Source organism: Neopelma chrysocephalum, unplaced genomic scaffold (assembly GCF_003984885.1).
Source record: "Neopelma chrysocephalum unplaced genomic scaffold, ASM398488v2 Primary Assembly neopelma1_82, whole genome shotgun sequence".
NCBI classification, from domain to species: domain Eukaryota; kingdom Metazoa; phylum Chordata; class Aves; order Passeriformes; family Pipridae; genus Neopelma; species Neopelma chrysocephalum.
Window position 1 is genome coordinate 3,725,170 of NW_020897744.1, and position 22,524 is coordinate 3,747,693.

Genomic DNA, 22,524 nt, shown 5'->3' on the forward strand with positions numbered 1-22,524 from the left:
TGCAGTGCCATTCCAAACAAGGGCTTACTTACTGCTTAGGTCATATCACAGGAACGCTGGGAATATGTAAGGAAACACAAGCAACTGAAGTAATTGTGAAACAGTAGGATTTCACAAATAAAACAATCAGCATTTATTGTTGTATTACAAAACACTTCATATTTTGGCAATATTTTACAGTTTATCCTTTTCCTTCTTAGGGCCTGTTGAAAAGGTATGGGGGAAAAAAAAGAGGAGAATGTTGAAATTAAGATTAAATTTCAATGTCTTGCTTAAAAAAAAATCCTCCCAAACCACCCCAGTCCCTCCCACCAAAATAAAAATCTAGTTTCACTCAATTCCACTATCCAAAGAGGCCATGGGTGAAGCTGCAGGCAATTTCACTATCAAACGCATCAAGAAGACAAACAAAACATTCACAGTGGTCTTCAGTATGGTCTGTTGCGTTGATCATTTCTGAAATCATTTCTGGAAGGGAAAGAGAAAGTTATAAGCAAATGACAAGTTAAGCAAGTAACAAATAGTCCCTTCCAGTCAAACATCTCTACGATGACGTCTGTGCCTTGCTCTGTGTTTAGAGAGCCTCGTCCAAACATGCTCACAAAACACACTCAACTGACAAACTCGGTTATTTTCTCCGGAAGCTCCTATCTGTAGTTAATATTTTCATAGCAGAGTTGTGCCTGCATACATAAACAACCCTTTTCCCACAGTCCCTCTCTCAGTTCCACAGTCTGTTTGCTCCACAGCCAAGCACCTCTTACCTTCCTCCCATTTTGCCCCCGTAGCCACCTCCCCGATCGCCGCCTCGGCCCCCGCGCCCTCGGTAGCCTCTTTCTCCTCCATAGCCACCTCTGCCACGGAAATCTGGGGCAAAAGGCAAACAGACACATCAGTCAGGTGTTGCAGAAAGATGCAGGTGACACGAACGCTTTGAACACTTAAGAGATGTGGCTGTTTTTACACACCTCCTGGAGGACGTGAATCTTCTGGTCTGGGCTCACCACACTGGTTGCAGGAATTCCTGCGAGCGAAGTTCATGTTGCCACAGGACCTGGAACAGACAAGGATTCCCCAGATTGAGCTGGGAAGAAACTCCAAGAGCATACATGAAGCACCCCTGCCCGATTAAAATGACACTTACGGGTTAGGACAAACCCAATCACCATTTTTGGGTTCCCCACTTCTACCCTGGAAGCCCCCACCTCTTCCATATCCACCTCGTGAACCTGCAGACAAAATTATAATCAGAATAAAGGAGGGGAAGTGTCTATGACCTGCACATGAGAAACATTTAGTAAGGACTGTCACTGGCTTCAGAACCCAAGTGACAGACTTTTCAGGTGGAAGGAGTATTTAATGTAAATATATCCCCACTATTTATCATAAATTCTTTTTCAGCAGTAAAAGGAAACTTGCTCTGCTTGAATTGCCAATGGGTAAATATAAACCCACTACGTGCATTAATAAAGTTTCAGAAAGATTTAACAACGTATAATGTCAATCACATATGGCCAGACTTAGTCACAGAACAAAAATTTAACAAAAAGCTGTCTGGATTAATGCCAGGATGCCTCTGACATGAGCACAGGGACAACAGTCTTGTTTTCTGCACTACAAAGATGAAGAACTTTTATACAAATTAAGTTCTTGAAGAATCATTTTTAATCAGGCCTATCTGCCTGATTTAAAAACTAAAATTTGTTGACAGCCACCGCCCAAAGCATGATTCCTGGAAAATGGGAATGAATATCCAGTGGACTATTGACTAAACTGTACATGCAGAGAATCAAGGACTCTCTTTAATTAAAGGAGTCAGACATCCAACAGCTGCTCTGAGTCAATAGCAGTTGAATAATGTACCCTGCTTAATACCAGCTGGAAACATCAGAGTATCTCAAGGCTTTGCTGTAACAAGCAAATGCTCACTGGGAATTCACACCTATGTACGTGGGACTGGTACAGCCTCAGCATCACTGTTACACTCTCTCTTTAAAAGCAACGCTGAGACAAGATCTGCAGACTTTCCAATTCTAAAGGAAAGCATAAATTCTGTGCTGTGCAAAAGAGATTACTGATTTCAGTTTACTTAACTTGGTTCAGTCCTCATTACTCCCTTTCCTGGCAGAATCCCAAAGGCTCATATATTTGATGAATCACTGCTTCAAAGTCAACTTCTCTTGCATAAGTCAATCACAGTTAAAAAGCATTTAACAATACAAAAACAAGGATTCTACAGATTTTAGTCCCACCTCGGCGTCCTCCACCTCCACCTCCTCTCATGAATTCAGGCCTTCTAGTTGCAAAAGAAACTTTGATAACATTGCCATTGAATTCTTTTCCTGTGGAAGGAGAGAAAAGGATCAATACAGCTCCCAACAACACAGCAGCAAGCCCAGGAGAGCAGAAGTGATTTGCACACACAGACTGAATACAAAGCTCTTGAGACAGAGGGAGGCTGCAGTAAATCTCTTGGTTTTGAAAGCACTGGTCCAAAGGTGAGATGGTAAACACTGAGGTACTTGTTAGGCTCTCCATAAACCCACAGATATTTTAGTTTAAATGAGATCTGAAGGTTGCAATTTAAACAGATATAAGGATGTTTAAAAGATTTCTGGTCATGTTCAAGAATAACTAGTTGGGATGTTCAAACTCTGTTTGTAATTCCAAGGCAGGCAACAAGGCTTTTGTATCATTCAACAACCAGCACAAAACTTAACTCTCAAGTGAGTGTATTTTAAAAGTTCATGTTTTTCTGTCTCATTTCTTCACAGACACAACATTTATCACAGAGCAAACAGGACTGCACATGTGCCTTATACAGTCATATCTGCTTTACCCTCCTAAACAAAAGTCAATTTGCATTTTATATAGCAAAATATAACCATCAAACAGCATGCCATGCCAGCTTTTTTATGCAGTATCATTTCATACCAGATGTAGAGTATGTCCTTTTGTTTCTACCCAGTATCACTAAAATTCTGTGCACACATAAGGTGACAGGAGCAGGCACTTTTCCCTCACCCCCTCAAGTTTACTACTACCAGAGTGTCACTGTTATTTCCTGCATCAAGTCTGAAGCATTTTACATCAATGTATTTCTGGGATAAGCCTGTAATTTTAAAAACCCTTGTTCTTCACTGAGTATATACAGAGCACTCAGCACAAATTGCCATAAACATTCCCAAAGTCTAAAAATATCAATACTAACACCACAGGGAATCCCTCCAGCTGCTAACACAGATTACAGCTCTGTTGGTCTGTACAAGAAGTGACATGAACACCACCTCTCATACTTTCTGCAGGGGTGACTGAGGTAGAGCAGCAAACCTCCCCAGTTTCATTACACATTGTTGGTCTAAACCACCAGCTGCCGTTTCACCAAATGAGAGAGAAATTCAGCACACAAAAGATCCCATGAAATACAGGTATTTGTTTAAGAAAAACACACAAAATCCACCAAAAAAACAAATTGAAAAGCCACATAAGTAGCAGCATGTGGTCCCCAATGAGGTTATTGATTTGCTTCTTCCACTGGCTGTTAGATTAATAAATAGCAAAAAGAACAGGTACTCTCACCCACCATCAAACCAGTCAATGGCTGCTTTAGCAGAGGGAGGGTCATCAAAAGATACTGTTGCTTCTCCCTTTGGTTTGCCAGTATCCTTGTCTGTGTAAAGATTTATCATAGGCTTGCCAGTCTTTTTGTTGGTCTGAAAAGAAAGGTTGTACACTTGGCATGGGAGAAACACTGGTAAAGTCAGTTTAGAGCATAAACTAAGAGCTAACACTAAGTATCTTTAGAAAGAAGATTCTCTTGGAGCTGGCCTGCAGAAACTGAAGGATATAACTGAGTGTTCTCCATGAAGTAATGATGGATGGGCTCAGCGTTGGAAAAAAATGAGGCCAAGTGCCCAAAATCCTAATTTAGAATTGCAGAAACAGAAGCAGCAGCCACAGAACACAGAGGCACACATGTGAGGGTGTATGAGGGTGCTACAATGGATAGAGTGTCAGGGTTATAAAGAGTAAAGAAGAGACACAAAGCAATCTAAATGTCACTAGGAAAAAGGTGCTAGTGCTGCCAGCCTACAAATGAGCTGTCAGCTGGGAACTCAGATAAAATATTATCTACAACTGCTGGGGAGTCAAAGTGAACTCTGCCTTGAATGATACCAGTACATTTCCAACACACCAGCTCCACAAGTTCTCTTCCTTCTGATCAATGACTTCTCATTTCACATACCTTTATAATACCAATCTGTTTGAAATAGTCTGCCACTTGATCTGTTGAAACATCCTCCCCGAGTCCTTGCACGAAGATGGTGTTGTTATCAGAGTTGTCAGACTCTGAATCTATGGAAAAATAAGCTACATTTACCATGTGTTTCTGTGGTAGCAACAGCAGCAACATTTAAAGCTCAGCTCTGTGCTGCCCAGTAGCAGACCCTTAAATCCCAAAGACATCTTGGGCAAAATAAAGGATGAGCAGGGAGCATAATTTTGAAGTTAACACCACCAACTTCAAAAAGGCCCACGCAGCACCTTCAGATGCTGCAGTACATCAGGGAATACATTCGGGAGCTGACCAGCTGCCTGCCACACACTCAACTTCTCCATGCAGCTGGACATCCCAACCCACCAGAGCAGTGTGTGTTTTAAATAACACAAGCTTAGCAGAAGTGTGATGGCAGTGAAAGCAGCTGCTTGGCTCAGGCAGATCCAAAGTTCATCAGCAAATTCTTACTTGCTGCCTGAACATCCAAAAATTCCCATGCACTTTAATAAAATACATTTCTTTCAAGGAAGACATGCTTTAGCTACATTTCTTTTGAGCCACGGGAATTGCAGCCACATCCATCTTTCTAGACATACATTTTAAAAGCAGTGACCTAAGAACCACAATCCACTCCCACTCACTGCTTGTTTTCTTACCAGCATCTGATCTCGGTCCATAATCCCTTTGACCTATGAAATGGATTTGAATAAAAAAAAAAGAAAGAAAAAAGACTATTTTTAGCAAAGCACTTCCAAGTGACTTTTTTAGCAACAAGAAAATATATAAAGAATGTATGTAATGCATCTAAGATCTAAGACATTAACCAGAGACTTAGAGAATATTTAGATTTAAACGTTCAACAGAAGGTGTCTGTAGGACGTTAACGTGTTCTTTAACTTGCAGCATGTGGCAGTTGCCACACTGATGCTGTGCTGGTGTTTGCTTGCAAATGCTGGTTGTCAGATCACCAAGCAGTTTCCCACTTTTTTTTTTCTACCTCTAGTACCATTCTAAGAAGCATTTGTAACAAAAATTAAAAAAAAGAAAAGAAAAAAAAATCCGGTGAACGTCACTGTCTCCACAAATTCTTTCATGCAATTTGACAAAAGTAGAAATCCAGTTTATTGCTACAAGTTTGGCTATTAAAACTCGTGAACACACCAGCCTCACCAAAACTCTATAATGCTTCTACTAGATAGTAACAAGATATTGGTGGCTTTTAGATTTATAAAGAATTTCCACTGAAACATTTTTGGATACTCGGCACTTACCACCGTAATTTTTGAAGCCACCACGGTCACCACCACTGCAGAGGAAAAATTGAAGAAATGATTTCTTCCTTAAGTCTCTACATGCTGAGCCCAAGGCTCAATCTACAGTTAACTGATGACAAGTTGAGAGTTACTGTCTGGCAGCTAAAGCACCATCTCTATGTTCTCCTCACTACCCACTCACGTTCAAAGATTAAATTACATGAAAGTGAATAATCTCTCAGGGTGCTGCACTGGAGAAGAGAAGCCCTAAGGAGTATTTTAAACCAACCCATCCACATGTTGTTGGTTCAATACTTTCTCCCATCCCACAAGCCAAAATAACTGCTATTAAAAACTGGGGTTTAAACAAAAACGTTATTTTCGTGAAGGTTAATGGGCTTTAATTGTAGATGTAATTGCTACTTTGGGATAATTAGTACTTTAGTACTTTTCTAGAAGTAAAAAAGAGCTAAAATTAATTAACCTCCATTTTTATGCATTTATATACAGGGGATAAATTAGCAGAATCAGCCATTCTCTGAGCAAGGGGCTGTGGGGACCTACTGTACTACAGCACTTGACATTACAGAGAAGGTGTGTGTATGTGAGCTTCAAAAGCAGAGGCCGTGAAGTTTTATGTCATTCATTCTGAAACCTGTGGCACAAAATGTAGACCAAGTTAAGAGATTACACACATCAATTTTCAAAGGTTAGAAGGGGATTTAAACAGGTTGTTATGCCTCCAGTTATGTGCATGAAAATAAACCCTCACTCTTTTCAATGGAAAGGTTCGTACTTGCAGGATTTTCCACCACAGCATTTTTAATTGCATCCATGTTATGAACACAATATAATCAATACTCAAAGCCTTCAGGAAAAATACAACCACTGGATTTTTTAGAAGGTCAATAACCAAATGTCAGAAAGACTATTTCATACTGTACAACTGCCTGCTTGTCCTCCCTCATGTGGGGGGGGCAGAGCTGCCACCTCAAAATTAGGCAGGGTGACCTAATCCTGAGAGCTTGCACGCAAGATAAAGGCAGCGTGAGCTCAAACCCTGTTGCAGAGGGATATTCCAGCCTCTGGAGTTGTTGTGCCTCTTCACCAATGCACTTTACGACTAGAAGTCACTCCAGGTTTTAATTCTCTCTGCCCACACAGCACAGTCCAAACACACAAGCATCCAGCAAAAGACAATGAAATAAAATTAGGGAGTAACTTCTTTGGCAAAGTCATGAATGGAAGGTGCTGATACTTAACATTTATGAGATAAAATCTGCCCAAAGTGAGGAACAAAGAAATAAGGTTCCAACAGGTTATTATTAAACCTGGTTTAAGAGACATTCTTTGGCGGGTGACTGACATTCTGTGACAGTACCCAGATGTTTGTCACGACAGGTTACATTTTTACTGGGACTCTTCTTCAAATAAATTTTTGCTGCAGATTTTAATGCTGTGCTACAGAAAAAATCTGAATGCTAAATTGCAGTGTCATTTACTCATAAGTAATTCACTCTGCTCATTAAAGAGGTAACATGAATGAATTTTATATGCAACATCAATGCTGGTCTTTATTCAAGGCTGGCTGTTTTCAGTGATAAAAACACAATGGTGATCATAAAATTTACTGTAAATACCTTTCTGCCATCTCCACTTCAGCTAAAAAAAAGAACTTCATTATGACACAACAATTTTTAATAGGATGCCTGTTCTGGGATTTTAACTCAGAAATAACAAGAGCGAATAATATCAACCATGGAAACGTTATCAAAGTTTTCCAACCCCAGAGTACAGTCCCAATTCATCAGGACAGCAATATCCAGAACATGTTTTCTGATGTGAAATTATACAGCAGCAGAGACATAAATTTGAAAAACCCAACAATCTAAAAATGTACAGAAAATAATTTTGTGTCAACAAATGCAGGACATTACAGGAAGTGAGGATTTTGTAAGATGCTGGGGTAAAAATGTGCACCATGATTCTGTGAAGTGAGAGTTGGATATATAAAATGTAAAGGAAGTCATAGTCCAATGTCCAATTCCTATCTGTGCTACAGTAATTCTGCACCCTGCACTAACAAGTGCAATGCATAATTTTTAATTAGTTTTAATTAATGTCTACAGAAATATGTTTTTGCCAAAATATGTTTCAGCTTAGTCCCACATGACCAACCCCAAAAAAACCTGCATCAGTTCACTGACAGATACCTTTGATGATGGATTAATGTTTTCCTATATTTTTAAGTCACATTTTATATGTGATTTATAAAGCTGCACTGTGTCACCTTCCAGAGCTTGCTGGGCAAAGCTACCCAAGATCCCCTGGAATCAGGTAGATATCCTGCAGCAAGTGAATTCAAACACAGAAACTGGTTGCAAGCAGCTGATGCCACAGTCTCAGATCTACCCCTTCCTGAGACCCAAAATTCAATCTCAGCAGCTGAATTAGTTCCCATATTATTGTCCTAAAACATGTGAAAATATAACTGTAGCGTTTCACAGCCCATTGCTTCACCAGGCCTGCAGACAGACAAAGAGATGGGTGACCAGATGGACTTTGGAGTTTTAACATTCTGTATTAGAAACATGAACAGGCAGCTGGAACTCAGCAGTGCCACCAACTAAGATAATAAATAAGAGACTGAACTGCAGGCAGCCAGAATATGATGAGGCACCACTCACAGAGACAAAAACCTGCTGCTGTGAAAGAAATGTCCAATGTTCTTTTCTCCTATACTCAGATTCATCATCACCTACTTGACTGTAAATGGAGTTCATCTGGATATTGCTCACTCCAGCTGGGAATAGCTCTTTAAATTAAAGGCACAGGTACATGGGGAGCTCAGCACAACAGATACAAGAAATGCAGTTTTAAAAAGTCATCAGATATTGGCAGAAGTAGCACTAAGAATTCAGGGACCAAATTTCAGCCTCCAACATGTCTCACCAAGTGTGCTGGAGTTACACATAACTGTGTATTTTTACAGACAAGAAAGGAATGCTTAGGGCACCAGTAGTCACTGACATGGCTTTTTTTCTTCCTGCCTATATTTGCCTCTGTTCATGTATTTCCAAAGTCTCTATAAGCTCAAGCATACCTACTACAAGTCAAAATATTAATTGTGAACACAAATCACACAGTAAAAAACATTTGCACAGAGCTGCAGTTTCTTTATATCCCACTAGTTCCCATTCCTAATAGCTGATACAACAATCAAGCTGCATGGGTAGCTTTTTCTCATAGTACATCAACATAAATCAGTACAAGAGTTAAAAAATAATCTTTGCTGAGCAAAGTTAGGGTTTCTGTGACAAATCCTAACACAGTGATAAATCCTTTCCAAACTGCATCTGTGTAGTTCACCAACACAATTTGCACGAGCAGAGAGTCAAAGGCAAAGCTTCTTTCACCTGCTTTGTATTGCTCCTGTATTTCCCACTTACAGGCTTAACCAGAACAATTCAGTCCTACAACCACAATAAGCAATTCATTCCTTATTTTTCAGATGAGGACTAACAAAAAGGTGACTAATCCTACAAGGAGCCTTGGGTGAGTTTCATTCTCAAGACCTGCCTTCTAACCAGAAGATGACACTCTTCTACTATGGGTTTGAAAAGGAGAAAATATTTTACTTCTTAGCCACAACACAAATTAGTGAGATCATCAATTTTTTGAGCTTCAAAGCAAAAGGGGTGGGAAAATTCTACTAAAATCCCAAAAGATGCAACTCGAGACCATTAAAAAAATTATTCCATCCCTGTAAGTGTTCAAGGTCAGGTTGGACAGGGCTTGGAGGAACCTGGTCTAGTGGAAGGTTCCTGCCCATGGCAGGGGAGTGAAAGGAGATGATTTTTAAAGTCCCTTCCAACCCAAACCATCCTGGGATTCTCTGTAGTGAAAGTATCTGTGTAGACAAGTTTTTTAGATCATTTCCTGATGGTTACGGAATTTTCACAATTTAATGTTAAGCATTAAAGTGTGATCAAAGTAAACAACTGACAATGATGGTTACTGGAGATTGACTTGATATTCCTACACATATTTTTTCCCAGGAAATTAAAAAAAAAATGTCTTAAGAGAAACACCCTTCTCAAAAAAAAAAACACCTGAACCCCACAATTTCAGAGGACTAAACATCATTTCATACCTTATTACAAGTTATTTTCCCCTTGACTATACAGCTTGTTATTTAATTTGACCCTTTAGACTTTTCTAATAAGCACGTCTGGGTAAAATATGTATGTCAGCAGCAGAATCCTCTGTCAAAATTATGCAAAAAGACTGAATAAACACATATGACACTGTACTTCCAGCAAATTTCCACTACAGATGCTATTAAAGACACCATCACTTAGCAGAAGCAGACAGAATTCCTAATAAATGCCTTCCCACTTTGCTATATTTTCCCCCACCTCTCTGTTCATCTCCCCTCTTCTCCTTCTTTTGGCTTCCAAGTCCACTGAAGGACTATGATCCACATGGATTTGTGACCAAAAGTTTTCTTACATTTTGGAAAAACACGGGAAGAGGCTTTATTTTCACAGACATTAATTCATTTTTCTTAATCTTGCAAAGACCCAAGTGTGTTTCCAAGTGACAATCTACCAGTGTGTTTTTTGAAGCTCACATTCATTCCTCTTGTTGGAAAGGGCTCAGCTATAAATGGATTTTTTAAAAATCCAGGTTTTCTCACAGGAATATGGAAAACCCTCATCCACAAAGAAAATCTAATTTAAAAAAAAAAGTAGTTCAGTTTTAACTGAAAATCAACTTAGAAATTATTTTGCTAGTTAAGTTTATATTATATAAGGTACTACATATTACAGATTTTTGTATTATATACATTTATGTTTATTTATATTAATCACATATGTTTATTATATAAATTATGATAGGAAAATTATGCATTAAGTTTATATTATATAAAACCCCAGCAAACATAAAATAACTATTGATATGCTCTTGTCATTGTGCTATCACACCTATTTAGGAGAGGTAGGGCCCACCTACATCACTAAAACCAAACCATGAAGTACAACTGGGGAGCAGCAGGCAAATTTCAAATATGGTTAAAAATATGTTGCTTTTAAAAGTACACAAGTATTGGATTATTTTATTTAAATTAGATCAGTTCCAACATACAGCACTGTATAATTATAGTGGATTTTATCTGGAGTTTAGCAATAACCCAGAGCTGTGCAGCCCTTTGAAGGGCTGACAAGCAACACCTCAAAGCTCACTTGAAGCTTCAACATTCTTGCCCTGCACCAGTGAACACTCTGCACCCTCAACCATTTCAGAGGCACATAAAGGGGAGCCAGTTGGGAGAGTTTATTAATAAATTATATGTCCTATGGCCTAATTCAATAGGCTTTAAAGCAAAGGTCCCAGTCTCAGACCTTTCCATGAAATCATCTGCAAGCACAAAATTAAGTATGTGCATAAATTTTCTTGACAGGGCCTAAGGCAATTGATAAAGGGGTGACAGCATTGTTAGTATTTCAAATCTACCCAAAATAAATGTGTTTAGACTGACAGCTAAACCAATAATAAAAAACGTGTTTTAATAATCCATAGAAGTATAAAATAGAAGTTTAGAACTGCAAAAAGAGCAAAGAACAAGTAATGTTACTACTAAATTATTCCTATTACTGCAAAGTCAAAATACTTCCCTGCTAAATTGTAATTGTTATTGTAATAATAACTACATACCTTAGCTATGAATTTATAAAACTTTCTCGATCCCTGGCTGTTGGTTTTCTTGTAATTGAAAACAAGGGATGGGCTGGGGCAGTTTTTGTGTTGCAACTCATGCAAACAAAATGTGTCAGAACAATCAAATGCTTGGTCTCAATCTATCTGAACCTAAGAGCTCTTCCTATGCAAAATGTATTTCTGTGCAGTGCAGAAAGGTTTAATTTTAGAAACCTTCCATTTTTGGAAATAAAAATCTGAATCACTTTAGGAACAGACATATAGTAAACAGAAATTAAAAGCAGCTAAATCGTAAGAAACAAGGGTAAGGAAACTTCAGGCACTGGAAGGAGATCACTTACCTATATCCAGACATATGACCTCTTCCATCCATGTCATATCCCCCTCTACCTCCTCCCTGTGACCCGCCATATCCTCTATTATCTTCTCCATACCTACTCTTTTCACGTCGATCATCTGGAACAATGAGTAAAACAAAGCAGGAGTAAATTGAGTGCAAACTGCAGTGCATGAAAACTCACACCCTTCAGTTCCCACCCCTCTCCATTAAGCCTGCCATTTAAATCTGAAAAAGTATCAACTCCTAAATCTCTCTTAGATCATCTGTGCCACAAAGTAACTGGAAAAAAAAAAACCAAAACAAACTTTGCTCCCTTATCTCTCTTGGCTTCCAGGGTCACAAGGTATATTAGAATGTAAGCACTCTGTAATTACACTCCATTTTCCAAACATTAAACACACACTGTCTAAAATATACTTTTCATCTGACTTCCATAAAGCCTTTCCAGTTTGCAAAAGACATCAGTGAAGACAGAACAAGGATAAATAGAGTGGGTTGTGCTGCTGGTGTGAAGTTACTGCAAAAAAAAAGGCTTCATCTTAAAACTTCTTCTCAGAATTCACCTACACAGCATAAAGCTGGAATGTGAAGTGCAAAAGCTCTTCATGACTGATCAAGACATGTCACCCTCATGCAGGAAGAAGGTTCAAAATAGCTTAGGAAGAAAATTCCATCTAGAATTTGCAGAACACAGGGATTCTGCAAGGCTGCCTCTAACATAAGCAAATGCAATCATTTTGGGACCCCAGAAGTGTTTCACCTCTGCATAATGCTTTGAAAGTCTTAACAAATAAAACATCCCCCAAGAGTATCAATAGAAGAGCTTTAACTATTCACCAAATAACTGCCTGTGGAAGGAAATCCAACTATTTCACAGTGTCTCTGCTCAGTTTTATTAGCCAATACTGAATTCAACCTGTGAATTTTACCTTGGCTGTTGTGGCTATAGCTTCCCTTCTGAGACTGGTAGGATTGCTGAGAGTGGCCATATGAGCTTTGGTGCTGGTTATAGCCTGACTTTTGGTCATATGAGCTCTGGTGGCCATAGCCCGACTGCTGGTCATATGAGCCCTGGTGGCCATAGCCCGACTGCTGGTCATATGAGCTTGACTGCTGGTCATAAGAGTCTTGGTTCTGTCCATAGCTTGACTGCTGGTCATAAGAGCTTTGGTGCTGACCATAGTTTGACTTTTGTTCATAAGAGCCTCTTCCACTTAAAATAAAAAGAATTTGAATTAATAGCTAAACGTTCACAGAACAGAGAGCAACGTAATGGTTGAAAATTCATGACATTGCTACAATTTCCTGGTCACAGTTACCTCATTACTGGCATATGGATGTGAAAATACTCTGTTTCATCTCTGTTGGGATATACCTGGCTTCCTCAGTTTCCACTGTAAAGGTAACTTAAGAGCATCCCTCCTTTCACATATCCCAGTACAACACTTGCTTTCTCCCCTCTCCCAGTACCATAAATGGCTGATGGAGAGCCCATGACCTGCTAAACACCAAATCCTTCTCTATGGAACTGCAGGGTAGAGCCTCAGTGCTCAGCTCATGCTGTATTGTACAGTTGAGACTTGCTGCCTAAAAACTCTCAAATCCCCAATTTTGCTTTCACTGAATTGCCACCTCTCTTCTTCTAGACATTCTACCATTTGTCAAGAGCTTTTCTAACTCCTGTGATGGTCTCTAACACACTTGCAAGTTCTTCTCACTTTAGTGCCATCTACACCCCACCAATCTTCATCAGGAACACGGAGCAGTAGCACATCCAGGATATTTCCAACACAGTGCAGCTCTACATTCCACGAGGGAGTCGTAAATCTTCTGACTAATAACTTTAGAGCAACCACAAGGGAATCTCACCTACACCACACTTCCCTAGGCTACTTCAGCTTCCAAAGCAGAAACAGAAGTATTCTGAAAATCCAGATTTATGGGAGAACAGTTCCATCTAGGTTATCCTTTCACAGGAAGACATAATATGGATTTATGAGAAATAAATTGCATCCAGGGAACACTGGCTGTTACTCATTCCTTTGTTTTCCCTCAGGTACTTAGTTGTGCCTTAACTGTCTTATTTTTTTGGTAACTGAAAATAAATCTCTGAGCTCTGCCATCCTTTCTTCTCTTCCTCCTCCCTGCTTCCATCCTTTTTCAAAAGAGGAGGCACTAGATCTGTCCCACTCCAGTCTTTGGGTAATATTACTTGCTAGTCAAAATATCTCAGAAAAAAAAAAATTCCAGAGCCTATAGAAAGTTTCCACCAGCTTTTCAAAGCATTTTAAGACCCAGTCCATTGGGTCCAACCAATCTCAAAATATCCCATCTGTGTAAATACCATCTAATCTGCTCTCTCCCAGTCCTAACCTGGATCTCAGCTTTAACCTTGCTAATCCCAGTGGTAAACAGCTTGTAAAGATTTTTATTAATATCTTCACTTCAAAAAGGTCAGCTCTACTTCAGCCTTTGCACCATCCCCAGTGAAGGAAGCATCACTGACAGCATCCACTATTTGCTGCTTTCCCCCTTCACATGTGACAGCTACACTTTTGTGTCCACCCTCTTGTAAGCTGCTATCATTTAGTTTCTCAGTTTCTCCTTATTTGTTACAACCACACATCAAAAAGTTTCCCTCCAATGTCTTTTCTTCATTTTCTTGATCATGAACAGCTTGTTGGAGAATCTACATGCTGCATTTTTTTTCCAGTGCACATCTACAGAGTTAAAAACCACATTATTACCACTGTAGAGCTCTAATAAATGCCCAGAAAATAAAGCAAAGCAAAACTTAACCACATTCCTGCCTTTGTTAGGGAAAAAAGACATCCTGAGTGACAGCACCTACTGCTGGCAGATTAAGACCTTGCTTTTTTTATATTAAGATGTTTTGTAATAATAACTACAAAACCAGAAACCAAGTACAGGTTTGCTCAAGTCCAGATTGTTTTATCACCTTGTAAAAAACTACAAAAATACTTGAACCTTGGACACAAGAATGAGGTTGAGAACATGACAGTGTATTTTAATGAGGTCACATGATCCTCATAAAGCTCCAAGATGAGCAGTAACCCCAGGGTGTACACACAAAGCTTGTAAATTAGACAATGAAGGTATTCTAGCACTAAGTGGCCTTTTCAGCCATTATGGGAAGTTAGGTTGTGTTTTCCAACATACTCTCAAAGTTGTATCCTTAATTCTCCTGAAACTGAATCAGATACAACCATCACTTAACAAGTCAAACACATCTGCAACAGCACAGTTCTGGATCAGAGTGCAGTGTTTGCATGAGCACACTGAAGTTATTGATGAGGATGTAAAACCACAATGTTTTCAGAATTCTACTCAGCTGGCAAAATGAAAGTTAAATCTTACATTACATTTTTGAATCCTTTATTCTTCTTCCATCAAGAAAAGGCATTCTGAGCCAGATAAGTAGCCTGCAATCTGAGAACAGCTATGAGTTTCCTTGCTAACAGCTTATTTGAAGTTAATAGAAGAGCACTGGAAGTTTATGCAGAAGAATGTGATTGGAAAGGTATTTGTTATGTCTTTTTCCTAATCAAAATACTCCTCAAAGTCTACTCTTCATTGCAACCACTATCCAAAGACTTTCTAAAGTGTATGTCCTCATATAGTTGGACTTCAAAACAACTGCATCCATCCTTATATAAAGAAATATTCTTCCTGTACCTCCTGATCTTTCAGGCATTAAAAATGTCTTAAGAATGTGGATTTTCAAATATTTGCCTTTTTTAGAAAGGAAATTTGCTATAGCTCTAGTTAAGAATGTACAACTGCTAGACATTATTTTAAATACATACTGGTAAACTCTGCTTCCTTACCCTCTAGATGACCCTTTCTGCTGCCCCTGGCTGCCATAAGACTGCTGGTTGTATGAGCTCTGATTCTGATTTTCGTAACTGGATTCATCATCGTATCCCTGGGAATCTTGTCCATAACCTGGAAATCGAGGAAGAAAATTTTTAGTCAATATTCACCTTTTAATTCCTGCCAATGAATGTAACAAGCTAGCCAAACCTGATTGATTTTGTCCATAGTTCCCATGATAGCTTCCATAGTTCTGTCCATAGGAGGAATTGTCTCCACTCTGCCCATAACCAGAATATCCCTGTAATTTCAAGAATGTACTCAAATAAGTGTAACTTCCACAGCAGGTAATTACAGTTTTCCTTGGCCAGACACAACTGCAAACATCAAGCACAGCTGGGAATGGAATTCTTCCTGGCCCAGGAACAATTATTTTCACCCAAGGAACATCTGCTTTGAAAGACATGATGTTTTTTTCAACATACCTGTCCTTGTCCATAATTCTGACTGCTCTGATTGCCATAGGACGAGTAGCTGTAAGAGAAAAATGCATTTAGGAAATGCTTGCAGTGTCCTTCATATAGATTGGAAAGTAAAGGTATTTTTGGTGTCATTTTAAGTTTCTCTTCATTCCAAAACAGGTGTTTAATCCGAGTACTGCAGTTGCAGGCACTTTAGAACCACATCAGTGAACTAATTGTTGCCACAATTAGTCCTTGACTGTCAGAAGCCAGAAGAGCTTATTTTAATTTCTGCTGCATTTCAAGCATAAATTTAAACTACATGAAAGCTGGATTTACTGTAATTTGACAGATTCTTCAGAATCCCAGAAAACTTTACATAAAACAAAGGGCCTTTACGTTTTCCAGTACATTCCTACAGAGTCAATTTTATTTTAATTACAGTCTGTTTGGTATTTGTTGAACTATCCAAGAATAACAGCACCATCAAAACCCACTCTAGTTTTATATTATACTTACTCATTATTCTGCCACTTCAAGCCTTCAGGAACTGACAGAAGAACCATGTGCTGAAACTCATCATGCTCAGACACAAATCCAAACTCAGGCAGTGCTACATGCACAGAACCTTGTGATTTTCATTAGCACACTCAGCATTAGCTGTGATTTTCACACTTACATAAAAACACTTGTTTCCCTGATTCAAGCACGCCCCCAAATTGCAGCTTTGGGCCTTACAATAAATATAATAACCTTTGACTAAAATCTTAGTGAACAGCTTAAGGCAGTCACATGAAAAATATTTCCCTATATTCATATTTCAAAAGATCTATTACGAGATGGCATTCCAATTTACATCTGATTATTGTCCTCTCTTCAGGAATACAGACTGTTTTTTCTTGTTTTATAAGACATCTTGATAAAGGTTCAGCTGCAAGCTTTCTGCACCCATAACTCCAAAAGCATATCAACGCTCTATCATGCCTGAAGATTCAATCATCATGTTGGGAATATTAAATGGTCTTTTATTTTGCTGGTGTATTTGCTAACAGTAAAAAAACCAACCCCACACATACCTCTGTTGGCCCCCAGACTGACTGTAACTTCCAGAATCTAGAAAAAGAAACAAGTCATATTGAGAATTTCCATTTAACATTTTAGTCCTTTACTTAGTATAGGAGGAAAAAAATTTGGGGAGAGGTAAAAAGGTTCAAGTACATGGGATAATGCAACTACTTTCCCTGTAGAGTTAGACAGCTTCCTCTTTATTAAGAGAAAATGTTAAGACTGGGATGATAGGAGCACAGGGTGTGGGGGACAAGACACAGCTACAGCCACTTGGAACTGTCTTTTTTCAAAGACCTGAATTCCATTTTTAAGGCATCTCTTCAAATATCTGGGACTGCACAACCCCTCTAATGGCTACAGAATATGGCACCATCATCAACGGGCAGAATGCAGCAGCTTAATTAATCAAGCAAAGCTAAGTAGGTTAGTCTGCTGAACACCTTTTTAAGATGCCCTAAGAAAGCTCTGCCCAGCAAAAGGGCACAGGCACGGGCAGGATCTGGAGAAATCAGGGATGGAGGAGCCGTGACAATGCCCTTTGCTCATACTGCAAAAGGAAAAACGCTGCTGAGAGCCCAGCAGCACGTGACAGATGCAGCCACACAGAACACACACACATCACTCCATCAGAATTCCCACTGTCAGGAGCAGGCTCCAGCTCTCCAGAGGTACCTCACGGCCCCTGCTGTGGGACCTCTGCAGTGCACAGGCTCTGTCAGTCTCACTTTCTATGCAGGAGCCCCAATTTGCTTGAAATTTCCACAGTCTTGTGAAAACACAAACACCTTCTCCCTGTCTCTACCAGCCTTCCCAGTACTGTCACTCTGGGTAACAGTCCTGCAATTTTTCTGTTCCTTTCAAATCACTTAATGAATTTACATAAACACTGTGGGGCTGTGGTCTAATAAAAACTATCAGGAACTTCTCTGTTTTCATCCCTAATTTCAGTCTTTCCCCCACGTTCTCTCTCCAAGCTCTACACCCAGAACTGCCGAAAAAGCTGACACTGAGAATTAATTACAATGCAGGGTAAATGTCATAAATGACTATAATCATTTTCCAATCAAAGCACTCATCAAATTGCTGAATCTGCTCATTATCCCTCCCTCAGCAGGTAATAAATCCAATCCTGCCAGTGCTTACACGTACACTTAAACACAGGTCTGATGAGGGCATCACCAGAGGTGAGGATGTGAGATGAGGGTATCAACTGAGCTACTCAGACATGAAGTAGCATTTTTAGCAATAAAGTATCTCCTCAAAGCAACACAAAGTATCAAATTTCGTATTCTGTAACAGAAACATTAACCAAAAGCTGAGATGAAATAATGTTTCATTTCACACGTCCTATAAAGCAGTTTTACTCAAATGTGAAATATTCTCCTCCTTTTGCACTGCTACACAAATATTTCATTGCTTTTTCATACTGAAAGGCAATTAAAAACCCAGTGTAGATGTGCAACTCAAGTTTCTTGTTTTAATGAGAGGCAGGTAAAATTTTTACCTAGTTTGAATTGAAATGATCACAAAGATTACTTTTAAATAGGTAACATTTTGAAGCATGCTTATGGTTTAATTCTAAAATTTCTATTCCATTAATGCTGCTAATTAAAGCAAAGAATATTAACGGTTGTATCAGAAAGAATTATTGAGTGAGGATATAACTAGCTATAAACTGAAGGACTACATCTAATCTCCTGAGCTTCTCCCTAACAAACTTCTGCCAAACCAAAACACTTTGGGAAAAGTCTGAGAGCAACCAGATAAGGAGCCTGTAAAATATGAAAACACAGAATCAGAGGAATTTCCTTTATTTATACATTTTTCTACATCCTCTGTTGGACCTCTCACAGATTTCTGATCAATTTATTTTTGTGGGCTCAAGGGGGACAAGAGTCTGTAAATATTTTTTGAAATAAGCTTATTCTGGAAATTCCTGGATACACGTTTTTACTGAATGTTTAAAAAGCTTGTGGAAAAATTTCCTGTGGATGAAGTGGGGCACAGGAGACTAATCACCTTGCAAGGCCCAGGGGGTGTATTTCTCTTAGAAGAATCTGCTGTGTACATTTGAAAACTAAAGTTCTTATATGATGTAATTTATATAAAGAAGCAGCATTGCTTTTCAATATTCTCACCAGAAAAAGAACCTCATGTTTGAATATTAGAAGAAAAAATAGAGGAGACAGGTGACTTGACTGGTCAGTAGTTGAGGTACGGAGAGAAGGTGGGTTTAGTTTACAGCCAAGCTTTACTCATTTAGTAGAAAAAATCATTATTTGGACTCGTTTTAGTAGCTTTGGACACATTTACTTTCCCTGGTAAACAACTGCTCCTTGCCTTAAAGGATTCCTTTAACACACTTTGCTTTGTTTGTATCATCTATCACTCACACATGCAACCTGAGACAACACCAAAACGGCTCGACCCTAACAAAACATGGCTCTAACAAAACATGGCTCGCTCCACAAAGCATACATGGCCTTGGAATTCCTCCTCCCACTCTGGGATACACTGCTATCCACGGCTTGCCAGGGGCAGCGCTGCTGGGGAGACCCAAACATCCAACCTCAAAGGGGATGAGGAAAGAGCACCAGAACATGCTCGCAGAGGCCCCAGGAGAAGCTGGGCTGTGTCAGGTCACCCGGGAGAGCAGATCCTGCCTCTGTGCTCAACTAAATCCTCTGCTGGAAAACAATCACAGATAGCCAGGGCGTTTTTAAGCCCAGAGCAGAGGGATGTGAAGCCCCGACTTTGCTCTGCTGGCACCCCCCGGGTGTGAAGAGCAGATACTGGGACACAAAGGCTGGTCCCTGCGGTGGGAAGGGGAGAGCATGTCCCATGAAAGGGGGGCACGACCCAATGGGGGGGGTGCCTCCATTCCATGGGGGTGCTGATCCAAAGGGGAGCACATAAATCAGGCTGTAGGGAGTCGCAGGACCCAAAATGGGGTTCACATCTCACACGGGATGAGGGGGCAACAGAACCCAAATCGGGGATCCACACAATGGAACAGCCATGACCCAAAAAGGGAGCACTTACATATGGCAGGGTACACGACCCAAAGGGGGGTCCACATCTCACACTGGGACAGAGTGGGGTGGGAACTGCAAGCTGGGGTTCACATGGGGGAAGGACCATGACCCACGAGGAGGGGGCCTTACACCACACACCAGGGGGGTACACGACCCAAAACGGCCTGCAGTGGGGGGCATGAAGCAAAATGAGGTCCGCATCTCACACCGTGGGGAGCACGGGGGGAGCACAACCCCAAGCGGGGGGTCCACACCAGGGAAGGATGACGAGCCAAAAGGGGGGCATTTAACATTTCGCACAGGGTAGTACACGACCCAAACAGGGGAGCCTACACTGGGGGGCACGAACCAAAACGGAGTCGGCACCTCACACCTGAGGGGGGGCTGTGGCACAGGCCAAAAGGGGGGGCTCACGCTAGCAGAGGAGGGGTCCTAGACCGAGAAGGGGGGCTGCATCCCACGCAGCCCCCGAGCTGAGGACCCCAAGGGGACTCTGCCCCCTCGCCCCCCCCCCGTCAGTTGCGACACGGGGGGCGCGCGCCTGGCCACGCCCCCCACGGCGAAGGGGGCGTGGCCTGCGCGGCTCGCGCAGCGGGGGCTCCCCGGGGAGGGGGCGTGGCCTCTGCCGAAGGGGGCGTGTCCACAGGGGCCACCGGCGGGGGGGCGTGGCCCCCCTCCCCCTCACCGAGCCTGGGGGGAAGGGGGGCGCGAGGCAAAAGCGACCGCGTCCGTCCCCCCCATCTCCCCCTCACATATAACATGGCCGCAGGCCTTTCCCACCTGCGCCACATGGCCGCTGGCTTTCCCGCCCTCCCACCGCGCCCGCAAGCGGACCCGCCGCGCCGCCGGTACGAGGCTGAGGGCCCGGCGGGGGGGGCTGTCGGCACCTACCCGAAGCCATGGCGGCGGCGCTGAGGGGGCGGTGGGAGCGGAGGGAACGCAGGGACCGACCCGCCCGCCGCGCCGGCCGCGCGCACACTGAGGCACCCGCAGCTCGCGCGGACTGCGGGGCCCGCCGGCCAATCGGCGCGCGCGGCGCCTACCACTCGCCGCGCGGCTGAGGGGGATGGGGAGGGACGGGGCTGAGAAGGGCCGTGCCAAAGTACAGCGGGCGGGGGTGGTGGTGCTGTGCGTGTGTTTGAGGGCTGTGCGCGCCCACCGGGAATCGCGTAAAAGGGCTGAATTAGTTTAAGTAATACATGGTCAGGGTGCTCACGGGGAGATAATGGGGCTGTACGCCCCGGCTTTTCGCCCCATCCCTGGCCTCCCTCCCCCCCCCGCGGTTCCCTCGCAGCGCCCCGGTTGTGCATCACCGTTTGTGGCAGATGCTGAATGGAGTTTAAAGGAAACATCCGAAATCTGGGTTCTAAAGGAAGGGAAAAAATAGTTTGGCAGGGTTTCTGGCTATCTTAAAAAAAGGCAAATATCAGCTTGGAGAATGCTCTAAAGAAAGGGGTCATGAGCTTGGGAGCCACTTCTATGAAACGCGAAGGTTTGCTTCAGAGAGGAGGAGTGATGAACTGAGAAGACAGCAAAAGCAACGCTGATTGTTTAATCTGATTATTTTTACGAGTTGTATTTCTTGTTTCAGATCAAGCTGCCTTCTTGGGGAAGTTGGGAAGTTAGCAGTTGCACCTTTCTGTCTAGGGACAGTGTGCACATGCATCAGCTAGGGAACAGCAAGGTTTTACCCTGTTTTTATTTTCAAAGGCAGTGAGGAGCCTTCTCTGATTTCAGCTGAATGTTTTGAGCAGATTTGCAGAGAAGTTGGGCTGTTTCTTCCCCCCCCGGGCATAGCAGGAGGAGGCAAATCCCACTGCCACAGCCGAAAATAAGTTTCTGCAAAACAGGCAGTGACTGGAATGATTAATTGAAAAAAAAGGGAGGGGGGGTGTGAGTTGAGCTCCCTGCCTGTCTTTTGGTTTCTTCTTGAGAAACTTCATCTCCTCCAGCCACAACATTTTGTCCTGTGCCATAAGCCTTCCTGTGACAACCTGGGACCTCACAAAGGCTGCCTGTGCAATGCTGGGATTAGGGCAGATCCCAAACAATGCTCCATAGCCAGGGGAAGTGGAGGGATCTTTTGCTCTAGGAGAGCCTCTCAGTGTTTGTGCATTCCTTAGGGACTGAAGGATTGTCATAGATGGAAACTGGAATTAGTTGAGAGTTACAAGCTCATGTGTCTGTCTGTCTGCTGATAGATCTGTGCTGTGCTCTCCTGTGGCACCCATTCAAAAACTTTGAAGCTGGGATATGGAAAAGACATCAGCCCTTGAACCCTCTGCTCTTCCTGTTTGGCTGGAAAACAGCAGAGTTCACAGAATCACAGAATCACTGGGGTTGGAAGGGACCTCTGGAGATCATCCAGTCCAAGCCCCCTGCCAAGGCAGGGTCACCCAGAGTAGGTGACACAGGAACGTGTCCAGGTGGGATGCATGGTGTCAACAGATTTTCTCCTTTTGTGCAAATATAGTCTTTTTCTACCACAATATCCACAGCTCCATCCCCAGATCTCTTCCAACTACAAACTCAA

The 22,524-nt window shown here is 41.7% G+C and overlaps 1 protein-coding gene across 2 annotated transcripts; it reads right to left on the minus strand.

Moving 5' to 3' along the window:
- Nucleotides 1–109: 109 nt before the first annotated feature.
- TAF15 (TATA-box binding protein associated factor 15) lies at nt 110–20,971 on the minus strand. 2 transcript variants are annotated; one of them, XM_027690854.1, is made up of 16 exons: nt 20,883–20,958; nt 16,965–17,001; nt 15,913–15,961; nt 15,638–15,728; nt 15,442–15,559; nt 12,523–12,806; nt 11,595–11,709; nt 5,551–5,585; nt 4,936–4,968; nt 4,247–4,356; nt 3,584–3,713; nt 2,253–2,342; nt 1,145–1,229; nt 969–1,054; nt 765–867; nt 110–468 (listed from the first exon to the last, which is right to left on the minus strand). In XM_027690854.1, the coding sequence occupies exons 1-16, from the start codon at nt 20,890–20,892 to the stop codon at nt 429–431; spliced, it is 1,416 nt and encodes a 471-aa protein (XP_027546655.1). In that variant the 5' UTR covers nt 20,893–20,958; the 3' UTR covers nt 110–428. The 2 variants fall into 2 exon arrangements, with proteins under 2 accessions (XP_027546655.1, XP_027546656.1); XM_027690855.1 differs by lacking the exon at nt 5,551–5,585 and having other exon boundaries at nt 15,442–15,728; nt 20,883–20,971.
- Between the last annotated feature and the right edge of the window lie 1,553 nt (nt 20,972–22,524).

Coding starts and splice junctions, on each gene's coding strand:
- TAF15 (XM_027690854.1), bottom strand. Junction 15,962..16,964: donor CAGTCTGGGGGCCAACAGAG/GTATGTGTGGGG, acceptor TTTCTCTTACAG/CTACTCGTCCTATGGCAATC. Junction 4,969..5,550: donor TGGCTTCAAAAATTACGGTG/GTAAGTGCCGAG, acceptor TCCATTTCATAG/GTCAAAGGGATTATGGACCG.